This window comes from Rhinoraja longicauda, chromosome 18 (genome assembly GCF_053455715.1).
Source record: "Rhinoraja longicauda isolate Sanriku21f chromosome 18, sRhiLon1.1, whole genome shotgun sequence".
NCBI classification, from domain to species: Eukaryota; Metazoa; Chordata; class Chondrichthyes; order Rajiformes; family Arhynchobatidae; genus Rhinoraja; species Rhinoraja longicauda.
Window position 1 is genome coordinate 36177458 of NC_135970.1, and position 21462 is coordinate 36198919.

At 46.5% G+C, this 21462-nt stretch overlaps 2 protein-coding genes across 10 annotated transcripts in view; one reads left to right on the top strand and one right to left on the bottom strand.

Annotated features, from left to right (window-relative positions):
• dbx1a (developing brain homeobox 1a) overlaps positions 1–8490 on the top strand; it is a 9515-nt gene extending 1025 nt beyond the window's left edge. Inside the window, exons 2-4 of the mRNA XM_078414864.1 lie at positions 975–1073; positions 6358–6560; positions 8158–8490. Coding sequence (XP_078270990.1) covers positions 975–1073; positions 6358–6560; positions 8158–8490 — 635 coding nt within the window. The remainder of the gene's footprint in view (positions 1–974; positions 1074–6357; positions 6561–8157) is intronic.
• An 8139-nt stretch (positions 8491–16629) lies between these two features.
• Positions 16630–21462, bottom strand: part of nav2a (neuron navigator 2a) — a 592633-nt gene continuing 587800 nt past the window's right edge. For all 9 annotated transcript variants that reach the window (XM_078415513.1, XM_078415514.1, XM_078415510.1 and 6 more), the window contains one exon: positions 16630–19857. In XM_078415513.1, the coding sequence (XP_078271639.1) occupies positions 19732–19857 (126 nt within the window). In that variant the 3' untranslated portion in view covers positions 16630–19731. The remainder of the gene's footprint in view (positions 19858–21462) is intronic.

Genomic DNA, 21462 nt, shown 5'->3' on the forward strand with positions numbered 1-21462 from the left:
ATGCACCTTTTTTTCTGATAATGCCTTAATATATAATCCTTGGTATCACACAAATGCTGGAGTAACTCAGCAGGTCAGGCAGCATCTCAGGAGAGAAGGAATGGGTGACGTTTCGGGTCGAGACCCTTCTTCAGACTGATGTATATTCCCTTGTTCGATTCACCTGAAGTTGGGGCGTATTATTAAACTAAATTACGGGTTGTGTCTGACTGAGCATCAAGTTACTCGAGTACTATCCGAATACTATCTTAAGTCACTCGAGTATTGCGATCGAGGCGCGGCGTATTATTATCTCATAACAATCATTATAGGATCATCTAAATAAAATATACGATTATCTAAAATATGTTGTCCAAAGATGGCAAACCATTATGGAGATGCAATTATCACACATCAAAGTTATCGTACCAGGTTACCTAAATATACGGTTACCTGAAGCAATGAGACTATCTAAATAGAAGGTATTTATTTCACAAAATGCTGGAGTAACTCAACAGGTCAGGCAGCATGTCAGGAGAGAAGGAATGGGCGACGTTTCGGGGCGAGACCCTTCTTCAGAAGTTTCGACCCGAAACGTCACCCATTCCTTCTCTCCTGAGATGCTGCCTGACCTGCTGAGTTACCCCAGCATTTTGTGAAATAAATACCTTCCATTTGTTCCAGCATCTGCAGTTATTTTCTTAGACTATCTAGATACGTCATGTAGCCATCAAATGACGGTACTCTAGATTCGCGCTGATCATTGCATGTACAGCAAGATTAATTAAGTGCCAAACATGGTCATCTAAAGGGGGGTATTAGATTGCAGTAAATGCAGGTGTTTCTTCAGCTAATAGGAGATACGAAACGATTTTAGTTGTAATTTGAGGTGAGCGGTTTATTCGTCTCACTGGCTACGAGTTTATTTAATGAGGATGTCAATTGCATGTGTGAGAAATGTGCATGTTCTTAGATTCCTTCTGCCTCTCTTCCAGAAACCTCGCACCCTCTGATGCATGGGATCTCGCCGAAGGCTTTCTTCCCTTACTTCGAAGGATCTTTCCAGCCTTTCATCCGCTCCACCTATTTCCCAGGTAGGTCAGGTCACAAGGTCAAAAATGATAAGAGCAGAACGAGGCCATACGGCCCTTCGAGCCAGCACCGCCATTCAATGTGATCATGGCTGATCATTCTCAATCAGTACCCCGTTCCTGCCTTCTCCCCATACCCCCTGACTCCGCTATCCTTAAGAACTCTATCTAGCTCTCTCTTGAATGCATTCAGTGAATTGGCCTCCACTGCCTTCTGAGGCAGAGAATTCCACAGATTCACCACTCTCTGACTGAAAAAGTTTTTCCTCATCTCAGTTCTAAATGGCCTACCCCTTATTCTTAAACTGTGGCCCCTTGTTCTGGACTCCCCCAAAATTGGGAACATGTTTCCTGCCTCTAACGTGTCCAACCCCTTAATAATCTTATAGGTTTCGATAAGATCTCCTCTCATCCTTCCAAATTCCAGTGTATACAAGCCTAGTCGCTCCAGTCTTTCAACATATGACAGTCCCGCCATTCCGGGAATTAACCTAGTAAACCCACGCTGCACGCCCTCAATAGCAAGAATATCCTTCCTCAAATTTGGAGACCAAAATTGCACACAAAAAAAGCTGGAATAACTCAGCGGGACAAGCAGCATCTCTGGAGATGTTTGGAGTCGAGACCGACCCTTCTTCAGTAGTACAACACTTGGAAACGTCGCCCATTCCCTCTCTCCGGAGATGCTGCCTGCCCCGCTGAGTTACTCCAGCTTTTTGTGTCTACCTTCGGTTTAAAGGAGTATCTGCAGTTCCTTCGTACACATTCAATCGAGGCTGATCTATCTCTCCTTCCTAACCCCATTCTCCTGCCTTCTCCCCATAACCTCTGACACCCGCACTAATCAAGAATCTATCTATCTATCTCCCTTAAAAAAAAATATATCCATTGACTTGGCCTCCACTGCCTTCTGTGGCAAAGAATTCCACAGATTCACCACCCTCTGGACTAAAGAAATTCCTCCATCTTACTAGCACCTCGCTCCCCACTCCCCCACCCCCCACACACACACTCGTGGTCCTCTTGTTCCACGCATATTTACTCAATATTTTGCAGCCTGTCCCGGGGGTTAGAGTGTAGTTCAGAGGTGGTTCGCAGTACAACAGTTGGAAATCAGTCTCGCTTATTTGATGCCCTATTTAGCACCAGCGCTGATGGATGACACTCTGCTCCGATTCCATGATCCACAAATTAGCACAAATTGTCACGCACTAAATTCTAGGCGGGTCCATTCTCAGAAGGACAGTTGGCTGCCCTTCACGGCTGCGGTTTTCCCACAGAGCCGGCAGTCCACCACTGATTCCTAACAAAGCTTTGAGGACCGTGACCAATCGGCGCTTCATTTCCAGGAACCACACGCAGTTTTAGCACCGGTCCAACCCGTCCCCAAAGCTCCCTCCCTCCTCTCCTCCCCTTTCCCAAAGTTTCTTCCATCCACCCATAACCCTCCACCCCCCCGCACCTCCACCCCCACCTACTTCCACCCCCTACCCGCACCTCCACCCCCCACACCTCCATCCCCCACACCTCCACCCCCCCCACACCTCCACCCCCCACACCTCCACCCCCCCACACCTCCACCCCCCACACCTCCACCCCCCACACCTCCACACCTCCACCCCCCACACCTCCACCCCCCACACCTCCACCCCCCCACACCTCCACCCCCCCACACCTCCACCCCCCACACCTCCACCCCCCACACCTCCACCCCCCCACACCTCCACCCCCCCACACCTCCACCCCCCACACCTCCACCCCCCCACACCTCCACCCCCCACACCTCCACCCCCCCACACCTCCACCCCCCACACCTCCACCCCCCACACCTCCACCCCCCATACCTCCACCCCCCACACCTCCACCCCCCACACCTCCACCCCCCACACCTCCACCCCCACCGACCTCCACCCACCTACCTCCACCCCCACCCCCACCTCCATCCCCCCACCTACCTCCACCCTCCCACTCCATCCCCCACCCCATCCCCCACCTACCTCCACCCCACATCCCCACCTACTTCCATCCCCCACCCACACCTCCACCCCCCCACACCTCCACCCCCCACCTACCTCCATCCCCCACCTACCTCCATCCCCCACCTACCTCCACCCCACCTCCGCCCCCCAACCTACCCCCATCCCCCCACCCACCTCCACCCCACCCACCTCCACTCCCCACCCACCTCCAGCCCCCACCTACCCCCACCCCCACCTCCATCCTCCACCTACCTCCATCCCCCACACCTCCACCCCCCACACCTCCACCCCCCCACACCTACCTCCGCCCCATCTACCTCCACCCTTCCCCCCACCTACCTCCACCCTCCACCCCCCACCTACCTCCACCACCCCCTCTATCCCCCACCCACCTCCACCCCCACCCACCTCCACCTACCCCCAACCCCCAACCCCCCACCCACCTCCACCCACCTCCACCCCACCCCCACCCACCTCCACCCTACACCCCCCCACCTCCACCCTCTCCTCCACTCCCCGTCTGGATATCTTCCCGTTTTATTCACCTCAATGATATTTTATTTCCGAACGCATATTATTCACTCCACATTTCTTGTTCAAAACTCTTGTCCGCACAATGAGTTAAATGGAATTTCTAAAACAATTATCCATTTAAAAGACTAACTAATATTCTTATTCTCAGTGTTATCCACCGAATTGGAATTCCTAGAACAATTACCAATTTAAAATAATAACTAATACTCATCCTCTAGCAATTCAATTGGGATTTCTAAACCAATTATCCATTAAAAATAATTAATTCGTACCCTCAGTATGTTATCCGTCCGATTGAAAAATGTAAAAACTATCCATAAAAATAACCAATTCTTATCTTTAATGTGTTATCCACCCAAATAGAATTTCTAAAATAATTATCCATTTAAAAACAACTAATTATTATAATCTGTGCTAATTCTTATCCACGCTGTATGTTATCCATTCTTTTAGAATTTCTAAAACAATTATCCATTTTAAAAAACTCATTCTTATCATCTATCCTAAACCACACTTTTGTAGTGGACCCTCGGGAGCCGCCACACTTTGTTATTTATTCAATTGGAATTTCTAAAGCAATTATCCTTTACAAACATAACTAATATTCAAAGGTAGACACAAAATGCTGGAGTAACTCAGCGGGTCAGGCAGCATTTCTCATCAGTCTGAAGAAGGGTCTCGACCTGAAACGTCACCCATTCCTTCTCTCCGGAGATGCTGCCTGACCCGCTGAGTTACTCCAGCATTTTGTGTCTACCTTTGATTATTAGTTATGTTTTTAATGGATAATTGCTTTAGAAATTCCAATTTAATAAATAACAAAGTGTGGATTAGGATAGATGATTTAAATCAGCATCTGCAGTTTTTTTCCTACTAACTAATATCCAATTTCTCCACTGGCAATTCACGGCCGTCACTCCTCTCTCTCTCCCCCCCCCCCCCCCCCCCCCCACCCTCCCCACCCTCCACTCGCCTTTGTTACCGATGAAGCATTTCGATTTCACTTGCGTGTGACAGACTTAGTTATTTAATTTGTAAGAAGGAACTGCAGATACTGGTTTAAACCGAAGATAGACACAAAAAGCTGGAGTAACTCAGCGGGACAGGCAGCATCTCTGGAGAGAAGGGATGGGTCGAGACTTTTCTTTATTTCATTGATACGTCTGAACCCGCTTAACGTTATGGAACTAAGGTTGGTCCAAACCCGGCACAATTAGACCTTTACTGCCTTCAATCATTCACAAGTTGAAAGTTTCATTCTAAAATGAAACTTCTAAAATAATTATCCATTTAAAAATAACTCTGTGCTAATTCTTATCCACGCTGTGGATAAAAACCCAACTTGGAGTGTTTTGAGCTTTCTAAATGGCTTTTTAAAAATCCTCAGTTGATGAAAATGGTTTGAGGAGGGCGGGGGAGGGGGGTGGGGAGACCGAGGTAATCAGTATTCGAACAATGATCTTGGCATGCAGTTCTGTTAAGATTGTGAATGTGTAAATGCTTTTGTTCCAATAATATATAGCTTTGGCAGCCCATTCTCAGTCTTTTTTTCTGTTAGTTCATTACTACACAATTACCATTCACGCTTCATTAGAATTTGTGTCTGCTATTAACACTGTCAGAAAGAGAACACTTCCAAAAAAAAAAGAAACCAGACCATCTGAAACCATGGAAAGTGTCCATTTCCAATGGATCGCCCATTCCTCTCTGATTTCACACAACGCGTGCCAATAAAGTTATTTTCCTCAAAACCTTTTCCACTCATTAATGTCTCCCAACGAAAACAAAAAAAAACTAACGTAGCACAGTAATGTAGCACACATTACTTCAATACTCAAGTTCAAAAGGTGTAGTTTCTCCTCCATATACTTTGTGCCAGCCCATCCGATCTCAATTTCTAGGACAATTGTGCACTTCAAAAACATAACTATTATTTATTTTTTCAAAGTAACCACACCGGTTGTTTATAAATGCACTTCGAGCTGTACGCGGCAAATGTCACTTTAACTCGCAGCGTTTAAGAAACATTTAGACGCGTACATGGATGGGGTATGTTTACAGGGATAATGGGCCATGCTAATCAAACCAATGGGATATAGCAAACACAAGCAAGTCAAACTCAAGTACAATAGGTAGAGAGAGCAAAGGGGGAGATACCGAGCGCAGAATATAGTTCTCAGTCAGCATTGTAGCGCGCCAGTTCCACAGACCAAATCCAATGTCCGCAATGGGGTTGAGGCGAATTGGACAGTGCCCCAGCTTATGGAAGGACCGTTCAGAAGGCTGGTCAGAAGGGAAGACGTGATAGGAGTATAAGAAAGGAGTATAGGAGTAACTCAGCGGGACAGGCAGCATCTCTGGAGAAAGGTTCCGACCTGAAACGTCACATATTCTGTGAAGGTAGACACAAAATGCTGGAGTAACTCACCGGGACAGGCAGCATCACTGGAAAGAAAGAATGGGTGGGTTTTCGGGTCTCCTCCACCTTCTCTCCAGTAATGCTGCCTGACCCGCTGAGTTACTCCAGAATGTTGTGTCTGTCTTTGGTGTAAAGCAGTTCCTTCCTACACATTTTGTCACCTATTCCTATTCTCCGGAGTGAGTTCCAATTGATTACCCATTCCTATCTGATTTCACACAAAGGCGTGCCAATAAATTTATTTTCCTCAAATCCTTTTCCAGTCATTAATGTGTCCGAGGTGACTGTGTGTCATGCCGCCGTATCGTCAATATCCAAGGGCATTTTCTCCATTGGTTTTTTTCCCCTCCCGCAGCTTCGTCCTCTGTGGTCCCTATACCTGGTACTTTCTCTTGGCCTCTCGCCGCCCGGGGCAAACCCAGGAGAGGGATGCTACGCCGAGCTGTCTTCTCCGACGTCCAGCGCAAAGCGTTGGAGAAGATGTTCCAAAAACAGAAATACATCAGCAAGCCGGACCGGCGTAAACTGGCAGCCAAGCTGGGACTGAAAGACTCTCAGGTAATTCACTATCCACGTTCACTGGGCAACAAGGCGTAGCGGTGTCTTATCCTGGGAGGGACCTGACAAGACATGTGGACAATTAAATGGGATTCGTGCAAGATCATAAGTTCTCGGGGCAGAATTCGGCCCTCCAGTCTACTCCGTCATTCAACCATGTCTTACCCTCTCAAACCCATTCTCCCGCCTCACCTCCCACCTTAACCTCTGACAGGGACAGTGCGGTTTCGGTGGGCCGAAGGGCCCGTTCACCTGTTGCCCGACTTAATTGATGGAAAGACACAGTCTGGAACAGACGCCCCAAAGTCGTGCGGTCTTGCAGGTTAAGTGGTCTCTGTGTAAATTGCCCCTCGAGTGTCGGGAGCGGGTGCCAAACGTGGGACAGGCACCACAGAACTAGTGTGAACGGGTTACCACTGGGCCTGTTTCCCAGCTGAAGAAAAAACTTGATTGACTGAAAGATACAGCATGGAAACTGACCCTTCGGCCCACCGAGTTGGTGCCGACCATCAATACCCCTGGTTCACACTAGTTCTATATGATCCACTCCCTGGGTTATTTTCAGGGCCGATTAACCTGCAAACCCGCACGTCTTTGGGAGGTGGAAGCGTCTGTTCCCATGTCTCGATCTTCCCTCCAGAGATGCTGCCTGACCCGCCGAGTTACTCCAGCATCTTGTGTCTATCTTTGGTGCATCTAACTGCATCTGCAGTTCCTTCCCGCACATTTCTTATTCTCCCGAGTGAGTTCCAATTGATTACCCATTGCTATCTGAATTCACACAAAGCCTGATTTTCACTTCAAACAAGTGTGGGAGGAAACCCGAGCACCCGGAGGAGAACGTGCAAACCCCACACAGACAGCACCCGAGCTCAGGCGCTTTGGGTGGCATGGTTGAACAGTGCAGTTCAGTTTAGTTCATTGTCCCGTGTACTGAGGTACAGTGAACAGCTTTTGTTGCGTGCTATCCAGTCAGAGTAAAGACAGCACATGATTACAATTGAACCGTTCACATTGTATAGATACATCATCAGGGAATAACGTTTAGTGCAACAAGGGTCTCGACCCGAAATGTCACCTATTCATTTTCTCCAGAGATGCTGCCCGTTTTCTTTTAGAGATACAACGCGGAAACAGGCCCTTCGGCCCACCAAGTCCGTGCCGCCCAGCGATCCCCGCACACTAACACTATCCTACACCCACTAGGGACAATTTTTTTTACATTTGCCCAGCCAATTAACGTGCATACATACATGTACGTCTTTGGAGTGTGGGAGGAAACCGAAGATCTCGGAGAAAACCCACACAGGTCACGGGGAGAACGTACAAACTCCGTACAGACGGCGCCCGTAGTCAGGATCGAACCTGAGTCTCCGGCGCTGCATTCGCTGTAAGGCAGCAACTCTACCGCCGCGCCACCGTTTCTGTGCCTATCTACGGGTTAAACCAGCATCTGCAGTTCCTTCCCACACGGTGCTGGCTCGAAGGGCCAAATGGCCTCCTCCTGCACCTATTTTCTATTTTCTAATGTAAAGTCCGATAACCTCGCTTGTTCTGAAATAACGGCACATGTTATTTTTCTTGGGTCGTTGAACAGGTGAAGATTTGGTTCCAGAACAGAAGGATGAAGTGGAGAAACTCTAAAGAGAGAGAACTGTTGTCGGCCGGCGGTTGCCGCGAACAGACTCTGCCAACAAAGTTGAACCCACATCCCGACCTCAGCGACGTTGGAAAGTCCTCGCCTTGTAGCCTGCATTCTGGGGACGAGGAGGAGCTGGGGTGCAGAGACAGTCCCAAGTCACCCATGTGCCAATCCCCGGACTACAAGACCATTGACACACACCTCCGTCTCATCTCACACCAACTCGCCGACCAACACACGTACTTCTCCGAAGAGGAAGACGACGAGGAAGAAATAACCGTCTCATAAACTTAACTGCTCCGGATTATTCCGCGAATGGACATGGTTAATTCCTTGCAAGGGACTTACATTTACAGCTGAAGCTGTTCACGAATAAGTGGACAGTCTCAGCGATATGTACACAGTTTTTTTCTTTTTGTACAAAATGATGCGTGTTGAATGAATATTTTATACCAAGAGTATTATGAATGACTATACGTATAGTTTGATTAGATTCTAATTAAAAATTTGCCAACTGTTTAATGACTTAACTTGAAATTGTAGACTCATAACTTATAAAGAATTGTTCTTTTTTCAAAAAGATTTTGTATGCAGTGTATAGATGCATAATGTTTAAATCTTAAATGTTTTGTATAATACCAAATAAAATAAGTAGGCATTATGAGATGTGTTTACAAAAATGAAAAAAGGGTGTCTTTCAGAGACTGATTATTGTCTTTCTTAAGAGTAACAGGCAATCTTAAAGGTGACTGGTTGCTGTTAATGCATGCAATACCTTCGACCAATACAAGTACAATAACTTCTCATTCCCATAACTGATCCACAACACGTTTTCAGCACCATTCCATTCCTATCTGCCAACCCCACCCCCCTTCCCTGAATGGGATTCAGGGAAGACCACAGAGGTCCTTCTGCAGTTGTACAGGGCTCTAGTGAGACCGCACCTGGAGTACTGTGTGCAGTTTTGTTCTCCAAATTTGAGGTAGGATATTCTTGCTATTGAGGGCATGCAGCATAGGTTTACTAGGTTAATTCCCGGAATGGCGGGACTGTCATATGTTGAAAGACTGGAGTGACTAGGCTTGTATACACTGGAATTTAGAAGGATGAGAGGGGATCTTATCGAAACGTATAAGATTATTAAGGGGTTGGACACGTTAGAGGCAGGAAACACGTTCCCAATGTTGGGGGAGTCCAGAACCAGGGGCCACAGTTTAAGAATAAGGGGTAGTCCATTTAGAACGGAGATGAGGAAAAACTTTTTCAGTCAGAGAGTTGTGAATCTGTGGAATTCTCTGCCTCAGAAGGCAGTGGAGGCCAATTCTCTAAATGCATTCAAGAGAGAGCTAGATAGAGCTCTTAAGGATAGCAGAGTCAGGGGGTATGGGGAGAAGGTAGGAATGGGGTACTGATTAAGAATGATCAGCTATGATCACATTAAATGGCGGTGCTGGCTCGAAGGGCCGAATGGCCTCCTCCTGCACCTATTGTCTATTGTCTAATCCACCTATCACTCGCCAGGTTATTTTCCCTGCCCCCACATCGCTTAAAACCTTCTCCCCCTCTACTACAATCAGTCTGAGGAAGGGTCCCAATCCTAAACTTTACCAATACATGTCCTTCAGTTTAGTTTAGTTTAGAGGTACAAGGTGGAAACAGGCCCTTCAGCCCACCGAGTCTGCACCAACCAACGATCCCCGCACACTAACACTATCCTACACACACTAGGGACAATTTATAGATTTATAGAATGCCAATTAACCTACAAACCTGTACGTCTTTGGAATGTGGAAGGAAAGCGAAGATCTCGGAGAAAACCCATGCGGTCACGGGTAGAACGTACAAAGTCCATGCTGGCAGCACCCGTAGTGGGGATCGAACCCGGGTCACCGGCGCTGTAAGGCAACAACTCTACCGCTGTGCCACTGTGCAGCCCCTGCCATCCAGAGACATGGCCTGACAAGCTGAGTTACTCTGTGTTACTCTGAGGTACTCAGCACTTTGTGTTCTTTCTACTTTTTTTACTAGAAAAAAAATATTTTTAGTGTAACAGATTTTGCACTTGTTTGCCATTTTATTATCTCTCTCAAACAAGTTCTCAAAATTGCCTGTACACAGTGGTGCATCTGGAAGAGCTGTTGCCTTACAGCACCAGAGACTCGGGATTGATCCTGACCTCTGTGTGGAGTTTGCATGTGACAGAGTGGGTTTCCTCCGGGTGCTCTGGTTTCCTTCCACAACCTTCAGACACGCGGGCTTGTAGGTTAATTGGCATCTAAAATTGCCCCTAGTGTGTATGGAGTAGATGAGAAAGTGGGATAACATAGAACTAATGTCAACTGGCGATCGATGGTTGACATAGACTCGGGCCAAAGGGCCCATTTCCATGCTGTGTCTCTAAACTAAACTCAAATAAAGTGTGTGTCGTTATTATTTGAGATGATAAGATTAAGTATGTGCATTGTATCTTACAGCACAGGAACTGGCCATTTGATCCACCATGCCTGTGGTGAACATAATGCCAAGTTAAACCATTCCCCATGGCCTGCAGGTGATTCATATCCCTCCATTCTTCAGTCTCAGTTTAGTTTATTGTCATGTGCACCGAGGTACAGTGAAAAGCTTTTGTTGCGTGCTAACCAGTCAGCAGGAAGGCAACACATGATTACAATAGATCCATTTACAGTGTGACATGATTACAATCGATCCATTTCCAGTGTGCATCCATATGCATTCAATATTATAGACAATAGACAACAGGTGCAGGAGTAGGCCATTCGGCCCTTCAAGCCAGCACCACCATTCAATGTATAAGACAATAACTGCAGATGCTGGTACAAATCGAAGGATCATGACTGATCATTCTCAATCAGTACCCCGTTCCTGCCTTCTTCCCATACCCCCTGACTCCGCTATCCTTAAGAGCTCTATCTAGCTCTCTCTTGAATGCATTCAGAGAATTGGCCTCCACTGCCTTCTGAGGCAGTGAATTCCACAGATTCACAACTCTCTGACTGAAAAAGTTTTTCCTCATCACCGTTCTAAATGGCCTACCCCTTGTTCATTGAAAGACGCTTTCCCTTCTTCAGACTGAGGGCATGGAAGGAGAACAGTTGCGGGAAGCGGTGGTTGAGTCAAGGTACCTGAAATCCTGGTTGGGGCCTGAGCTGAGACTGAGGAATTTCACAGCACCTTCTCTGCACATGTGATAATAAAGAACCATTGAGCGTCGCCCTCTAGTGGTTCATTCAAAAACATAAATAAACCCTGAGCAAAAGATCAATCCAATTTGGCTTGTGTGTTGTGCAAATGTATATCTAATATGGTTTCCTTTCTGGCCTGAAACTAAAACGGATTGGAAACATCGAAGGGTTGAGATAAGATTACCAATATTTGAACAGAAATTGACAGCTTATGCCCAATACGTAGGAAGAATATAAATGTAATTCAGAAATTGTAGATACTTCCAAAATGCAATACCTCACACTTCTCTGTATTAAACTCCATTAGCCGTTCCTCAGCCCACCTGTCCAACCCATCAAGATCCTGCTGCAATTTTTGACGACTACCTTTGCTATCCACAATGCCACCCACTTTAGTGCCATCTGCAAACTTACTAATCATGCCTTGCACGTTCTCATCTAAATCATTGATATTGATGGCAAACAGTTATGCAGCTACAAGTAAGAATGTTATCATTCCATTGTCGGTAGGTATGAGAATTAAACACTCGGCTGCAAGCTGTAGAGTTGCTGTCCTGCAGCGCCAGAAACCCGGGTTCGATTCTGACCAAGGATGCTGTCTGTACTGAGTTTGTACATTCTCCCCGTGACCTGCGTGGGTTTTACCCGGGATCTCGGGTTTCTTTCCACATTCCAAAGACGTACAGATTTGTAGGTTAATCGGCTTGGTAAAATTGTAAATTGTCACTAGTGTGTGTAGGATAGTGTAAGTGTGCGTGCACTCGCTGGGCCGAAGTACTGTTTCCGCCCTGTATCTCTAAACTAAACTAAAACTCTTGATTCCAGTATTCCAGACTTTCCACTTCCACTTCTCCTTTGAGGTTCCAAGTTACCTTTTACTTCCTCATCACCCCAACACCAACTGTCCCTTCTTCCTCTCTGTGTAGGAAGGAACTGCAGATGCTGGTTTAAATCGAAGGTAGACACAAAATTCTGGAGTAACTCAGCGGGACAGGCAGCATCTCTGGGGAGAAGGAATGGGTGACGTTTTGGGTCGAGACCCTTCTTCAGTCTGAATAATGGTCAAAGACAAAATAGTTGTCAAAAAATGACTTGGATGAAGGGATCTACAGTACCATTAGCAAATTTACAGATGATACAAAGCTGGGTGGCAGTGTGAACTGTGAGGAAGATGCTATGAGGTTGCAGGGTGAGTTGGACAGGTTGTGTGAGTGGGCGGATGCATGGCAGATGCAGTTTAATGTGGATAAGTGTGAGGTTAGTTGGTAGGTTAATTGACTGCGTAAATGTAAAAATTGTCCCAAGTGTGTGTAGGATAGTGTAAATGTGCGGGGATCGCTTGGCGGCGCGGACTCGGTGGGCCGAAGGGCCTTTTTCCGCGCTGTATCTCTAAATCTAAAATCTATCCACTTTGGTGGTAAGAATAGGAAGGCAGATTATTATCTGAATGGTGTCAAGTTAGGAAAAGGGAAAGGGATCTGGGTGTCCTAATGCATCAGTCACTGAAAGGAAGCATGCAGGTACAGCAGGCAGTGAAGAAAGCCAATGGAATGTTGGCCTTCATAACAAGAGGAGTTGAGTATAGGAGCAAAGAGGTCCTTCTGCAGTTGTACAGGGCCCTAGTGAGACCGCACCTGGAGTACTCTGTGCAGTTTTGGTCTCCAAATTTGAGGAAGGATATTCTTGCTATTGAGGGTGTGCAGCGTAGGTTTACTAGGTTAATTCCCGGAATGGCCAGACTGTCATATGTTGAAATACTGGAGCGACTAGGCTTGTATACACTGAGGATGAGAGGGGATCTTATCGAAACATATAAGATTATTAAGGGGTTGGACATGTTAGAGGCAGGAAACATGTTCCCAATGTTGGGGGAGTCCAGAACCAGGGGCCACAGTTTAATAATAAGGGGTAGGCCATTTAGAACTGAGATGAGGAAAAACTTTTTCAGTCAAAGAGTTGTAAATCTGTGGAATTCTCTGCCTCAGAAGGCGGTGGAGGCCAATTCTCTGAATGCATTCAAGAGAGAGCTAGATAGAGCTCTTAAGGATAGTGGAGTCAGGGGGTATGGGGAGAAGGCAGGAACGGGGTACTGATTGAGAATGATCAGCCATGATCACATTGAATGGTGGTGCTGGCTCGAAGGGCCGAATGGCCTACTCCTGCACCTATTGTCTATTGTCACCCATTCCTTCTCTCCAGAGATGCTGCCTGTCCCGCTGAGTTACTCCAGCATTTTGTGTCTACCTCCTTCCTCTCTGATCATCGCTCCCCATCTCTGCTCCAGTTGACACCCTTGACCCAACAATTGTGTTCAGCACTGTTCCACTCCAATCTTCTCCCCTCCACACCCTTTGCAATGTCCACCCTTCACCAGTGGGGGGATTGAGGGTAAAATATCTTAATGCATGATTGCATATGCAAGTAAGTTCATATCTTGGACATCACGCAGCAGCAGGATCTTGGACAACACAGCTCACCCCCTCCATGACACGCTGGTCAACCTGAGGAGCACCTTCAGCAACAGACTGGTCCCACCAAGATGCAGCACAGAACGCCACTGGAGATCCTTCTTCCCTGTGGCTATCAAACTGTACAGATCCTCCCCCTTCTGTCGTGGGGTAAACTGCCTCCCCCCTCCCCTACCGCCCCCCCCTCCCCTACTGCCCCCCCCTCCCCTACCGCCCCCCCCCCTCCCCCCTCCCCCCTCCCCCTTGCACATTTGCACATCGCAAATCCTGGACTTTCCACGTCACTTTAATTTCATGTTTCATGCATCTTCTTGTGTTTCATGACTGTTGGCAGACTAATTCTCCTCCAGAGATCAATAAAGTGCTATCGTATTGTATAGTGGATGTTACATTATAATAGACCCTACCCCCCCCCCCCCCACACCCCCCCACACACACACACAACCTCTTGAACACCTAGAAATGCACAAATAATTCTACGGTTCGTGATTTATTACCAGGAGATGTCCCAGAGTTTGAATTTCAGAGAACCCTGGCGTGGACAAACAACAATGGTTATTATTGTACAGGACACAAAGTTCTGGAGTAAGTCAACGAGTCAGGCAGCATCTCTGGAGAAGATGGATAGCTGATGTTTCGAGTCGGAACAGATTATTCTCCTACAGAAGATTATTATCAAATTACACCAGAGTATGAACCAGGAGAAGAAATTCATATATTTGTATTAAGTCTGAAGGGTCTCAACCCGGAACGTCACACATTCTTTCTCTCCAGAGATGCTGTCTGACCTGCTGAGTTACCCCAGCACTTTGTGTCTATCATGTATTTTCCCTTTTATACCATTAACAATGCAATTCTACATGACTATACTGGCACCTAGTGGACAGTGACATTAATAACAACACCTCTGCAAATGAATAACTATTCCATCTGAAACAGAGTTTTGCTCAACTTTTATGCATTGGTTGGTGTATGGGGAGAAGGCAGGAACGGGGTACTGATTGAGAATGATCAGCCTTGATCACATTGAATGGCGGTGCTGGCTCGAAGGGCCGAATGGCCTCCTCCTGCACCTATTGTCTATTATCTTCACCTGGAACTTTTAACAAGTTGTTTTACAATATATAAGTTAATTATTTTACAGCCTTCACGGTCCAATGAAATACTTGCCCCACACCCGGCCATTCCTACTTCTCCCTGCTCCCACCCGGCGGCAGAAGATACAGAAACTTGAAAGCGCGCAGCACCAGAACAGCTTTTCTCCCCCCCCCCCCCCCTCTGTTATCAGGCTTGTGAATGGTCAGTCCTTCCATAAGCTTGGGTCTGTCCCATTCACCTCTGTGGACATTTGGACTTTGTCTGTGGAACTGGTGCGCTACAATGCTGAGAACTATATTCTGCACTCTGTATCTTCCCCTTTGCTCTGCCTATTGTACGTGACTTTGACTTGATTGCAGTGTCGTACAACATTGAATACCATGCAAAAACAAGGCATTTCACTGCACCTCGGTTCACGTGACAGTAATAAACCTGAATAGTAAATAGACAATAGGTGCAGGAGGAGGCCATTCGGCCCTTCGAGCCAGCACCACCATTCAATGTGATCATGGCTGATCATTCTCAATCAGTACCCCGTTCCTGCCTTCTCCCCTGACTCCACTATCCTTAAGAGCTCTATCTAGCTCTCTCTTGAATGCATTCAGAGAACTGGCCTCCACTGCCTTCTGAAGCAGAGAATTCCACAGATTGGATTCACAACTCTCTGACTGAAAAAGTTTTTCCTCATCTCCGTTCTAAATGGCCTACCCATTATTCTTAAACTGTGGCCCCTGGTTCTGGACTCCCCCAACATTGGGAACCTATTTAAAATCTTAACCCTTCAATGAAGTGGGCTATTTAGGGCCGCTGCCACTGTTTATTAAAGTACAGGGAATGCTCATCTTAAAGAGTGGGATCTTCGTTTTTGTAATTGTGTGTAATTCGTCAAACATCTGTACCATTCTGCATTTTATATTGCTAGCCATCAGCAACAATCCATAAGTCTTCCAAGTTAATAAACACGCATTCAAGTGTCACTGCAAAATGATTAAACCCCCCCCCTTTTCTAGCTTTCTTCTCCCTCCCTACAATCAATCTGAAGAACGGTCTCGACCCAAAGCAGTGGAGTTATTGCCTTACAGCGCCAGAGACCTGGGTTCGATCCTGACTTCGGGTGCTGAATGTGCGGAGTTTTCACGTTCGCCCTGAGACCGCGTGGGTTTTCTCTGGGTGCTCCGGTTTCCTCCCACGCTCCAAGACGTGCAGGTTTGCAGGATAATTGGATTCGGTAAAATATTGTAAATTGTCCCTAGTGTGCAGGATAGTGTTAGTGTACGGGGGGATCGCTGGTTGGCGTGGACTTGGTGGGCCGAAGAGCCGGTTTCAATGCTGCACCTCTGAAGTCTAAAGTGAAATCACCCCATCCATGTTCTCCGGAGATGCTGCCTGACCTGCTGAGTTACTCCAGCGCTCTGTGTTCTTCTGTCCTAGCCCAGACCATCCCACAAACCAACCTCCCTTCCATTGACTGCATCTACACCTCACGCTGCCTCGGCAAGGCCAGCAGCATAATCAAGGACCAGTCGCATCCTGGCCTCTCCCTCTTCTCCCCTCTCCCATCGGGCAAAAGGTACAGAAGTGTGAAAACGCACACCTCCAGATTCAGGGAGTGAAGGATGAAAGGCAGCAGAAGATTGAATAAATAAGCATTCATTTTATTGAATCGGGAATAATTTAAGACTGGCACAATAACTAAAGTTATTCCCCAAATAAGACATGGTCTTGTGTAGAGAGGCCGTACGGAACCCAATGAGCGACCAGGACTTGATTCAAATGGGATGACACGTCTTACAGTACACAAAATAACTATTTCCTAGTGTTTTAAAAATGGCTAGAAAATTCATCAAAATGGCTCACTGTAATCAATTATTTACAATTTATGTTACAATGAAAAAATGTACATCATATTAATAAACACGTTCAAAACACTTAAATCACTAAGTCCTACAAAGAGATTTCCATTTAACGAGCATGTGAAAATTATCCCAAGTGACAAAAATGAGTTACATATTTACTATGGTCAGCCTTTCATCACTGAACGAATTTCCCAAAATTTACAGAAAAAACACCATCTAGAAATCAAGCTCAAGCCATTTACAAGTCACTTTTCAGCCTGTACAATATTGTTGGCAGTTTTCTGAGGAAAAAAAAAAAGATTATTTTCTTTTTGGCTTCCCGTTAAGAATCAGCATGAACATTGCATAGCATCTTAAACTTAGAACACCATCGAACACAGTTGACGTGAAAGGGGTGTCAAGACGAGAAAGGGGGGGGGAAAAAAAGCATCTCTGGAAGCATTTAAACAAAAAAATTATTACACGTTTAAACAAAGAGAATCGTGCTCAGGAGTCATTAGTTGAGCATTTGCCTGCATTCCCTTCACCCCTTCTGAGCTGAACCATTTATCACAGTTTTAATGCAACAATTGAAAGGTTTTGATCAGAATACATGGACGACAGGATAATGGCAGCATTAACAAACCCATTGAGGTATAAAGGAGCAGATTGATCAGTCAACGTGTAGAAACACCATGATGTGTGTTAATACATCACGTGAAAGCAAGGGGACAACAGCACAGCACGACAACAACTCCAATTGAAGATCTATTACTCAGTCACTGGGTAATTCCTGTATTTATACATCGTTATTTTTGTAGTGTCTATCGAGGATTTTTTTTTTTGTTGTTGTGTGGTTGCATTGACAGCATTAACCTCTGGACAAAAGACCAAACACTGCAGTCGAGGGTTACAAGACAAACACTGGTGGCCGCATACTGACTACAGGACGAGAAATCATTGTGACTTTTCTCCTTGTTAGTCTTGCCCTCCTTGACGTAAGACCCGGTTATCTTTCGAAAACAACACTGACTACAAAACGAAACAAGTCGACTCTTATCAACGTCTTGAGATGAAATTACAGCCCTGTTTTTTTTTTTCTCTCCAGAAACAATACAAAATAAACAGCAACTGAAAGAACCGGAAAACCAGTACAAAAGAGAGAGAGAGCGCGCGAAAGTAAGGCATCGTATATTTCCAGCACCAGTCGTTGTAAAAAAAGGCTCGCGTGGATTTGGCTCAAGAATTGCGTTTCTTCGCTGAGGTACAGCTCAATCCAGCTTCTCTTTCATGTTTTTGCAAAGATACAAAGTGCAACTCCAATGGAGGTGTTACTGGTCCTGGTGAGGAGACAAGCCTTAGTGAGAATCAAGGTGTGTGTACCAGTGTGTGTGTCTGCCTACGTGTGTGTGTGTGTGTGTGTGTGTGTGAGTGCGCTTGACTACCTACGTGTGTGTGTGTGAGTGCGCGTGACTACCTACGTGTGTGTGTGTGAGTGCGCGTGACTACCTACGTGTGTGTGTGTGTGTGACTGCCTATTTATGTGTGTGTGTGTGCAAGTGTGTGTGAGAGTGCGCATGACTGCCTACGTGTGTGTGTGTGCAAGTGTGTGTGAGTGTGCATGAATGTGTGCGTCTGCCTACGTCTGTGTGTGTTCATGGAAGTGTGTGTGCGAGTGTGCATGTAGCTGCCTATGCATATTTGTGTGTGTGCGAATGTTTGTGTGCGTGTGTCTGCCTGTGCACATGTGTGTGTGTGCGTGTGAGCGCATGTGTGCGTCTCCCTATGTGTGTATGGTCCTTTATTTGTCACGTGTACCCAGGTACAGGGAAATTCATTTTTGTGTACAGTTCAGTACAAGTATCGCTGCACATAAGCACTTAGATACATCTTAGATAAGCATCTCAGATACAGTACGAGTGTATAGCAGTAGTACACTGAGACAGTGTACACAGTCGCCAGTTTGGCACCATTTTCAAGTCCCAGTTGTTGTATGTACAGGGTTCTTGATCTGACCATGAAGGCCGTTGTGCGTGTGTGGATGTGTGTGTGTGTGCGCTTGTATGCATGAGTTCCCAATCAGCAAAGTGAGAGGAGGAGAAAATGGGGCCCTTCAGTATTGACCTGCGGCTCAACCATGCGCTCCCGGAACTTGTCTCTCGTGGTCTCGGCCGGTACCGCCCCGTGCTTTCGTCCGTCGGTCTTCAGGGTGGAGCGACCCGACCATTTCCCGCCCGCTAGGTGTGTGGAGGCCGTGGGTTGAAATCGAGACCAGACTTTCTTGTCTTTGAAACCCGGCCAACTTCAAGTGGGCAACAAGGGTAATGGGTGATGTAGCACCAGAACTGCCTTCAGTGAAGGAGAGCATTCCTGCATCCCGCCATCTCTTCCCCACCAACCCACACCCCACCGCCCCTGTCCCTCGCTCTCCTTAGCTGTCTGAAGGAGTTGTTTGAAATGTCCAGTGTCCACTGACTGACTGTCTGAGAACATCATGTGATATATATTTTCAGGGCAGTACATGGCACATTGATATCAGATCCTTACCGTTGAAAAATCAGGTTTTTAACTAATTATTACACGCAGCGAACAACATTTCCTCATTGGCTTGGCACAACTGCCTTCAGCAATTGAATGAAGAAATAGTGCAGTTCTCATTTATAAAACAAAACAGGCAGGGTAAAAACCCAGAATGTAGTCTCCCCTTGGGTTACCTGCACCCAGCAGAGCTACGATATTTAAAATTGAGTTAAAGTGTCCTGTACCCGAAGCCCCATATTTTTTTATATATATATATAAACCAAGGCTTCTGTCCAACACAGTTATAGGTCGGTTGTTATTCCTCTTCTGACACCTCACCTTCCACAGAATGTGTTCAGAGAGGTGTCGGACAGAAGTGACGGATTATTTTGGCAAAATGCTCTATCAGAGCGTGGATTCCAGAGAAGAATCTAGAAGGTCGTCGTGGTGGCTGTTGCTGTTTGAGTCGCTGTCGTAACTGTGGGGACTCGAGTAGTTTGCAGCTTCTTGCAAACGCATCAACATGTTCATCTGCAAGGGGGAAGCACAACAAGAAAGGGGATCGTTTCAGTATGAAGATTGGACACAGAACACTGGAGCCACACAGCGGGTCAGGCAGCATCTCCGGGGGAAAAGGAATAGGTGACGTTTTGGGTCGAGGCCCTTCTTCAGACTGAGAGTCAGGGGAGAGGGGGAACGAGAGGTATGAAAAGTTACAAAGAACAAACGAATCAAAGGTATGGAAAAGGACAAATCAAAGCCAGCAACGATGATCACGGGTGTCAGGGGTTACGGGGAGAAGGCAGGAGAATGGTGTTAGGAGGGAGAGATAGATCAGCCATGATTGAATGGCGGAGTAGACGATGGGCCAAATGCTCCTAATTCTGCTTCTATGACTTTATGATCAAGGAAAGTTGGAGCTCACAATGGTCCATTGTTGGCAGTGGGGAAGGTGATAACATGTTGGGTACTGTCAACATTCAAGTGTGCTTTCTTGTCCTATGCCCCAGACAGAACAATGAAATCCCTACTTGAAAACTTAAGCTCTGAGGAGTTACAAGAAGTGTATAAGTCTGAATTTTCCAGTGACTCAGACAAGTTTAAAGGAAGATAGACACAAAAAGCTGGAGTAACTCAGAGGGTCACATCATCTCTGGAGAAAAGGACTAGGTGACGTTTCGGGACGAGATCCTTCTTTGGGACTTTTTGTGTCTATCTTTGGTTTAAACCAGCATCTGCAGTTCCTTCCCACAAGTTTAAAGGGAGTCCTTTTAAAAATTATGGGAGGCATCGATGTGGGTATACGGTTGGAATCTTTCTCCCAGGGTGGAAATGCCAAAGACTAGAAGGCAGCAGCTCTACCGCTGCACCACATGCCTGAAAATATAACAACCCATTGCCAACAGGAAGTAAGCCTACTCTTCCGATCCAGCAGGTTCACAACTTTATGTTACCATCGTTACTGGAACTAGAGTTATACCAACTCACAACAGCACGGTGGCGCAGCGGGTAGAACTGCTGCCTCACAGTGCCTGAGACCCGGGTTCGATCCTGACTACGGGTGCTGTCTGTACGGAGTTTGTACGTTCTCCCCGTGACCTGCGTGGGTTTTCTCCCACACTCCAAAGATGTGCAGGTTTGTAGGCTAATTAGCTTTGGTGTAATTGTAACCTGTCTCTCGTGTGTGCAGTTCTCTGAATGCATTCAAGAGAGAGCTAGATAGAGCTCTTATGGATAGCAGTCAGGGGGTACGGGGAGAAGGCAGGAACGGGGTACTGATTGAGAATGGTCAGCCATGATCACATTGAATGGTGGTGCTGGCTCGAAGGGCCAAATGGCCTCCTCCTGCACTTATTGCCTATTGTCTAGGAAAATAACTGCAGTTACTGGTTCAATTAGGAGTTAAAAGAAGTGTATAAGTCTGAATTTTTCAGTGACTCAGACAAGTTTAAAGGAAGATAGACACAAAAAGCTGGAGTAACTCAAGAGGGTCACAGCATCTCTGGAGAAAAGGATTAGGTGACGTTTCGGGTCGAGACCCTTCTTCAGACTGATTAAGGGTCTCGACGAGAACGTCACCCATTCCTTCCCTCCTGAGATGCTGCCTGACCCGCTTAGTTACTCCAGCATTTTGTG